The sequence below is a fragment of the Grammomys surdaster genome, unplaced genomic scaffold (genome assembly GCF_004785775.1).
Source record: "Grammomys surdaster isolate TR1022 unplaced genomic scaffold, NIH_TR_1.0 224, whole genome shotgun sequence".
In the NCBI taxonomy this organism is placed as follows: Eukaryota; Metazoa; Chordata; class Mammalia; order Rodentia; family Muridae; genus Grammomys; species Grammomys surdaster.
Genome location: NW_021604669.1, coordinates 75,244 through 82,716, shown reverse-complemented (window position 1 = coordinate 82,716; position 7,473 = coordinate 75,244). Strand labels below are relative to the sequence as shown.

General features: G+C 47.5%; 1 protein-coding gene across 1 annotated transcript in view; it reads right to left on the bottom strand.

Annotated features, from left to right (window-relative positions):
- Positions 1 to 6,023: 6,023 nt before the first annotated feature.
- The window catches only part of LOC114625867 (lymphocyte antigen 6D-like), a 2,659-nt gene continuing 1,209 nt past the window's right edge, over positions 6,024 to 7,473 (bottom strand). Inside the window, exons 2-3 of the mRNA XM_028773222.1 lie at positions 6,839 to 6,937; positions 6,024 to 6,208 (exon numbers count right to left, since the gene is read on the bottom strand). Of these exons, the coding sequence (XP_028629055.1) occupies positions 6,024 to 6,208; positions 6,839 to 6,937 (284 nt within the window). The remainder of the gene's footprint in view (positions 6,209 to 6,838; positions 6,938 to 7,473) is intronic.

The window sequence follows — 7,473 nt, the reverse complement described above, 5'->3', positions numbered from 1 at the left end:
TGTGTGTGTGTGTGTGTGTGTGTGTGTGTGTGTGTGTGTGTGTGTGTTGGCCAGGGACAGGCATGATCCTGCTGCTTTCTTGACTTACATTAGTCTTATCAGCTCCCCACTCCCCATTCTTTCCTGAGGTATGGCTGAGGAGAGGGGTGTATGAGAACTGCCATGGATCTTCTGCAGGCTGCAATATATGGCATGTCTGCTGTGGACCTCTGTGGGCCCATATGAGATGCGAGGTAACCTTGGCAGACCCATGCAGCCTGGATTCTTTGCATGTCCTTGGGGTGACAGAGCAGTCAGTTCATTCCTCCTGTCTCAGAATGTCTGTTCTCCCCAACTCTAGCCTGTTGAACAGTTCCTGCCTAATCCTGGGAGATTTCTAAGTCGGATTCCATGGCCCTTCACAGCTCACCCACAAGGAGACTGGAGATCTGGGTCATTAGAGAGGACTGTGGGTGCCCAGAGGTTCCATCAAACACTTGTCTGTAGCCCCAGTTCTCCAGATTCCAACATCGGGTAGCTGTGTTGTGTGGATGGGAACTCTTCCTCGTCAGAGTCTCCATTTACTTTTTCCACTTCTCCAAAGAGTGCTTCTACCAGAGTCATACTGTATATGAACTACTTGGCTTGGGAGTGTGTCTTAAGGTTCTATTGCTGTGAATAGACACCATGACCAAGGCAACTCTTACAAAGGAAAACATTTAATTGGGGCTGGCTTACAGGCTCAGAGGTTAAGCCCATTATCCTCATGGTGGGAAGCACGGCAGCGTGCAGGCAGACATGGTGTAGCAGGAGACTGTGTGCCACACTGGACATAACTTGTGCATATATAAGGCTTCAAAGCCCAGTCCACAGTGATACACTTCCTCCCACAATGCAATACATACTCCAGTGAGGCCGCACCTCCTAATAGTGAGGCTCCGGGTGAGTAAAGCATTCAAACACATGGGTCTATGAGGGGCCTGAGCTATTCAAACCACCACAGGGTGGTGCATGACTGTAGTTTCAGCATTTAGAGGGCTAAGACAGAAAGATTGCTGCAAGCTCCAGACCAACCTGAGCTTTGTCACAAATTTCAGGTCAATTGAGACCCTGTCTCAAAATAAAAAAAATCTAAATAATAAAATGAATAAGCCATAAGCCTGGGTTAGGGCATTTACCTACCTCTCTGGATGGAATGCTCCTCTCTCTGAGGCCTAAGGAAGGAAGTGTTAGGAACTCTCTGGTTAACAGCAGTGAGCTGCAGACATCCTTACCCTTGCTGCCTTGGTCTTCTCCCAGGCCAGTCTGAAAATGTGACACTCCAGTCAGAACTCTGACAAGAACAACTCAGAGGAGGGATTTGATGGGGAAAGTGTGTAAATGCTTGCCCCAGCTACTGAGGGTCCTGCCTCAGAGCATCCAATGAAATCAAACAGTTTTTTCAAACAGAGACCTCAAAAAAAAAAAATCTCCCCTCTGCCAACTTGTGAGCAAATCAAACTCTCTCAAAAATACAGACATAAGGGACCAGTCCTTCCCCTTTGGGTTGCCCTGTTCCTGTTAATGACACTGAGGGGCTGGTGTCGACAGGTTGGCTTGAGTACCAGAGGCAAAAAAACAAAACAGAGGTTTAGTTGAGATTTTAGAAATACGCATTTCCTCACCAAAAATATGATACTCTTAATGTATTACCTGAGGCATTGAAGCCAGGCTCCAGGAAGAGAGGACGGGGACAGGGGGACAGAGGAGGGGAAGCCTCAAGACAGTTGCAACACAAGTAAGAGAGGGGTGACTGAGAGTTGAAGTTGTAACGTCAGCTCAGGAGTCCACGTTTGGAGCTTGGGGAAGAATTACACAAGAGCTGCTCAACCTGAGACTGTGAGTTGCTGTTCTCTTCCCAGTGCTCACCAGTGCTCCAAGCCTCTGGTGACAGGCGGTACAATGTCTATGCAGACTGCTCTCTGCAGATATGGCAGGCTGGGTTCACCTGAAGTTTCACATGGACCAGACCTGGGTCAGGGATACTTCCCAGACGATAATCTCTTTCTTTCTGTTGCCAGCCTGTGTTCTCCCATCCCCCCAGGAATAGAAAGGACAATAATACACCACATCCTGAATGAGTTCGATGAATAAGAAGATCAAGACAGAAATAGCTGTCACCAGAGAAAGAGCTTTTGCCGGAGACTACACTATGCTACTCCCCAAAAGGCCATCCAAGATAGTGACAAGGTTTTATTCTGACTTGTAAAGCTTAGAAGAAGCCACGAGAAACCTCTGGGTTCCCTACAAAGACTATAACAAAACAAAAAAGAAAACAGATAGTCAATCTTTAGAAGTCCTTCTTCCTATCTCTACTAGAGCAAATTGTGGAGTGGCCACAAACGTATCAGCCTACATCTCATAGGGTGCAGGATCTTAACCATCCTTGACATCTCCGGATGCCTGGTGTTGAGTTTTTTAAATGCTTAGTTACCTGAGAAATGGTTTTATTTTAATGGGTTTGTCTCTCTGCATTTAGGAGCAGATTCAGAAAAGTAAAGGAGAAAAGGTCCTCACTTCCTCTCTCCCAAGTATCTCCTACTAAACTCATGTTGCAGATTTAAGAAGGAGGAAGCTTCTTTCTGCTCCTGTGGGTGGATAGGTGCTATTGGACATTCTCAGGAATTCACAGTCCTGGAGGACTAGGACCTCAGTAGGGTTTCCATTCCAAATTCTAACCCAACTTAAATCTTAACCTCTGATCTTACGTATCAGGCTGTGAGATGCAAGTAGCAACTATACCCACACAGGGAGCTTGCTGAATTGGTTTCTGTGCCGCCTGATCCTTTGTCCAGATCCCTCCTCTTTATGGGCCCCAGAGGATGCTGTGTGCTTTCAACATCCCCGAGATGCACTTTGACATGATTTTGAATATTTGAAGTTGTTAGATGTAGAAAGATTGTCAGCATTTTCAGAGTCTCTGGCTCATAAATCCCCTAAAGACGGTTGCTTGCAGCACGCATGGAAGGAAGAGCCTCCATGGCTGCAGTAGAGAGGCGGTGCTCAATGGCAGCATTTGCCTTGAGGCTACAGTGAAGTCTCCTTGCTCTAGGCATCTTCCAAGCTTCCCTTGCAGAAATCTGATCACATTTGAAGGCTGTTCCTCAGCCTTTTGTTCTCTATACAATATCAGTCAGCAGTGTCAGTGCCTATAAAAACTTACAGTAAGTAGCCAAGCCCACCTGCTTATGTGCCCAGTCAACACATATTTGCTACAAACACTCTGTGCCAGGCACTGAGTGCTATGCCAGTGAAAGGCAAGTCTTTACTTTCAGGGTGACTATCTACTGTCAACCTAAGCTACAAGAAGGTATGCGCACATAATGAGCCAAATTATTTTAGTAATGTCAAATGTAGACATGATACAATTGCTTGTGGCAAGTCAAGGACTCTTCGAGGTGAATTGCCACCCATTCTGTAGGTCAGGCATCAGGAAGGGTGACTCTGTGTGGAAACACTCAGTGGGACTATTGCTCACAGTGTAGTAAAAGAGGTGACGTAGGGGTGTGTGTGTGGGGGGGTCCTCTCTATCTTTTTTCAAATACATCTGACAGACACAATGCCCAGGTGTCCCTGACTCATAACATTTGGGTCTACGATGTCTTGATGTTGTGACAGTGTGAACATATCCACACCCCATTCTATTCTTCACTTTAGTTCGAGATTTAGTAACTGATATGAGCAAGCCAACGTGTCAATATAACAAGGACCTTGGATTAAGGGACTTCGCCCAAATTCGGGAGCAACTGTGGATAAAAGCCAGCATCCTCAGAGTTTCTACACAGAAGGCTAGTAATGAAACAAATGTATTAAAAGCCCACAGGACTATGGCTTTTACAGCTTTTAGACAAAGGACTTAATTATGCCCTAACAGCACCATTAAATGTCAGCAGATGATGGCATAATACAAGAAATGTACAAAGGGGACACAGCCATCAACCTGGCACTGTAAATTCAGCTCAGTGTCCATGTAAGAGGATGGGGTGAGACATTTCAAACAGCAAACGACGACATTGGTCATTGGTTTGACAATCAGAAGACCTTCATCCTAAGAATTCTCAGAAGTTGCTTTTAAAAAGAAAAGAAAAGTGATCATAGATAAGATAAAGAACAGGAAATTCAGAACTGAGAAATCAATTTTGCTGACTCACACAGATACTGGTTGACAAGAGAGGGACACTCTGGACAGAAGCCAGGCAGTGACTGATGGCAGCTAGCTCGAGTGGCATCAGCACTTCAAGCAAGCTCCTTTCCTTGGACAATCGGGGATCACCATCTACACTGAAAGATCTCTTAAATCTGCAGTGTCTGGCCAGCATCACCCTGTTAACACTAACCCATAGCCCCTCACACCACGCACACCCAGTGTAGTTAGTGACCCTGACCCTGTGGTTCACCTTCTCTGGCCCTCATCGCTTCCATTAATCTGCAAAGTGATGATGCAAAGATCTTATCAGTAGTTGGGAAACACTGTCATAACAAAAAAATTACAAACTTTTTGCATGCACACACATGTTTTATAAATTAGACAAAATGAGACTATAGCATAGTTTATTTGTTTGTTTATTTAGAGAAGGTCTCTTATCTCCCAGGTTGGCCTCAAGTGGCTTCAAACTTGCAATCAAGCCAAAGATGTCCTTGACCTTCTGACCATCCTGCCTCCACCTCCAAAGTGCTGGGGTTACAGATGGAGCCATAACGTTCCCTTGACACAACGCTGAGAATGGAAGCCGAGGATTCACACAAAGCAAGCGCTCCACCATCTGAACCACATCTTGGGCCTTAATTTGTTGTTTCTGCCTTTTTGACACAAAGCCTTGTATTCTCATTTTACTGATAAGCAAGTGGAAAGCCCAGGGCGCTGAGCTGGTGCCTCACAGCACACCCTTGTGTAAGGAGAAAACACCACCATCTGGGTGCCTTTTGATCAAGCCTAGGTGATGGATGATCTATGAAAAACACCACAGAAAGCATTTGGAATGGAACAAGGGCGTAGAGTGAATGACAGTGTTCTAAAGATGGCTCTGGAGAGTTAGGGAGAATCCAGTCAGGGAAGTCACCCACCAAAACTGCTGCCAGTTTAGAATTTAGTTCCCAGATTCATTCTCTTTGTCTGGGCAAGGTGTTGCCTAGGCTTTCAGATATGAGGAGAGAGGCAGACACACACTAAACGGGGCAGCTTCTCTTTGATGGAGGATGTACAGTCGCTAGGGCTGACTGACGGGTCCTGGAGCTGGACCACTGGCAGAGAAGAGAGGAAACGCTTCAGGTTTCACTCACAGCTGGACAGTTCTGGATGCTCTTTGCTCCAGAATAGACTGGCGTTCACAGAGGCTTCTGAAGCACTGAGGAGATTGGTGTTGTCTCAGGATAAAATCTTCAGGGGTGAGATATGTTGGGGCTGTAGGCTACACAGCTGGCATTGCATGCAACAATCTTGCTGAAACCGGTCTGACCCACAGCTTGTTCAAGCTAATCTGTCTCAGCATCTGCTCTTCCCTCACAGCCTGAAAAGAGGCCTCTCCATAGAGTTTCCATTTGCCAAGCGTCTTTGAATTCAGGTTAAAGCAGCACATTTCACTACTGGGCCACCAGTCAGCAGGTAATGACGACACTGAAGCCCAACTCTTTTGTAGTGGCTCAGTTCCTCTGAAGTAATCAGAGGGAGCCATGGATGTGTGTGAAAAAAAAAGGAAGCAGCTAAAATAGCTCATTGGGCTTCCTGAGGGGCCTACCTCAGCCCCCAATAACAGGTTCAGGACCTTGACAACTTCCTCAAACCGACTCTTGGAGGCCAGCAGATGACCAGACAAGAGTTCTGAATGTAGCACTCTGGGCAGTAGCCCCGGTCTCCCTCAGCCACATGGGTGAGGCTGTCTCTTGGAATCCTTCTGATTGGAGTTGAACAAGTACCCCGCCTGTGGCTACACATTCCAGTCTCATGATGACATCACGCTCTGACTCTTAACGACGACGGCTTGTGAGCCTGTGTGTGAGCGCTGCACCTACCGGCTGAGATAGGTATACCAGATGCTGAGGGTCAGCAGTCCCCAGCTAACATGGAGGCTCCCGCTACTGTTGCAGAGGTCTGTGTTGCAGCAAGAGGCCCTGGAGTTGGCTGTGGTCTGATGAATGTCAGGGCAGGTATATGAGCATGTTTTTGTCACAATCATTTGCTGGCCTGGCGGTGCTGGAAACAGAGGGCAGAGAGTCATTTACTGAGACCTATAAGACCAACTCCTGGCCCCGTCAGCAAACCCAGGTCACCTGCAACCTCCAGTTCAAAGGGTCAGACAGCAAGATGTCAGTAGGGTCAAACTCAGGAGGTAACCAGGTTCAGGGCTCAGTATGTGGCTAGGGTTAAGGCTTAGTATGTAACCAGGGCCAGGGCTCAGGATCATGAAGATCAAGACTCAGAGTGTGACCGGGATCGAGGTTCAGAGTATGATGAGAATTGGACTCCACGTGGGACCCAGGATCGGGGCACAGAAATATGACTAGGGTTACCTGCTCCCCTACCCCCTCCTTTCCTTTCTGAGTAGCTAGCACTCTTGGCAGCAGTTAGAATTGCATGTTTCGTGTGCCTGTACTGCACACAGTAGCTCACTTGAGATATCCCACCCACTCTTTCTATGGCAGGGGTGTTGGGTTTCATTTTGCAGGGAGGACTGGACACTCGAAACATTTTCCTGAACAGTTGCAGGAAGCTCTCAGGGACATATCTGCCCAGCTTCCCCAATTCTACCAACAAGTAGAATTCCCCGGGTGCCAGATGCAGGTTCTGTCCCCTGATCTGTCTACCTAGGACCAAGATACTCACTATACCAGTTGGTCAAGCAGTAGCGGCTCTTGCTTTGGCAAGATGTAGGCCTGTAGCAGTTCTCTTTACCACTGCATTCATGACACCGCAGCGCCTGGGCTGAAGAGACACAGTTGGGGTCAGAGACAGAGGCACTCGATAACCACACCAGACAGCCTGGGACCCAGCTCTGAGGAGAGCACTGACCATCAAGCAGCCCATTCTGTTCTCCAGCCACCCACATAGACAGCCTCCCAGCAGCCATGCTGAGGTGCCAGAGCATAGGACCCTGTCTCTGGGACAGAAAACCAAGGCTCTGAGCAACCTGCAGCCCTTGCTGCTGGTCGTATGCCACAGAACATCACCAGCCAAACGATGCTAATTCCACAAGACTTTGCCAAAGAGACAGCAAGTCTAGCAAGACAGCTAGGCTTAATAGAAAATAGTGAGTAGGAGGACTAGTGAGTCGGCCCAGGGAGAAGAGACACTTGCTGCCAAACTTGAAGACCTGAGTTCAAATCTCCAAAATCCACAGTGGAAAAGAATATGTTCCAACAAGTTGCCTTCTGACTTCTACATGCACACTTTGGCATGATCATATGTTTACACACACACACGGGGAGGATAAAGGGAGGGGGAGAGGAAAGGGAGGAGGA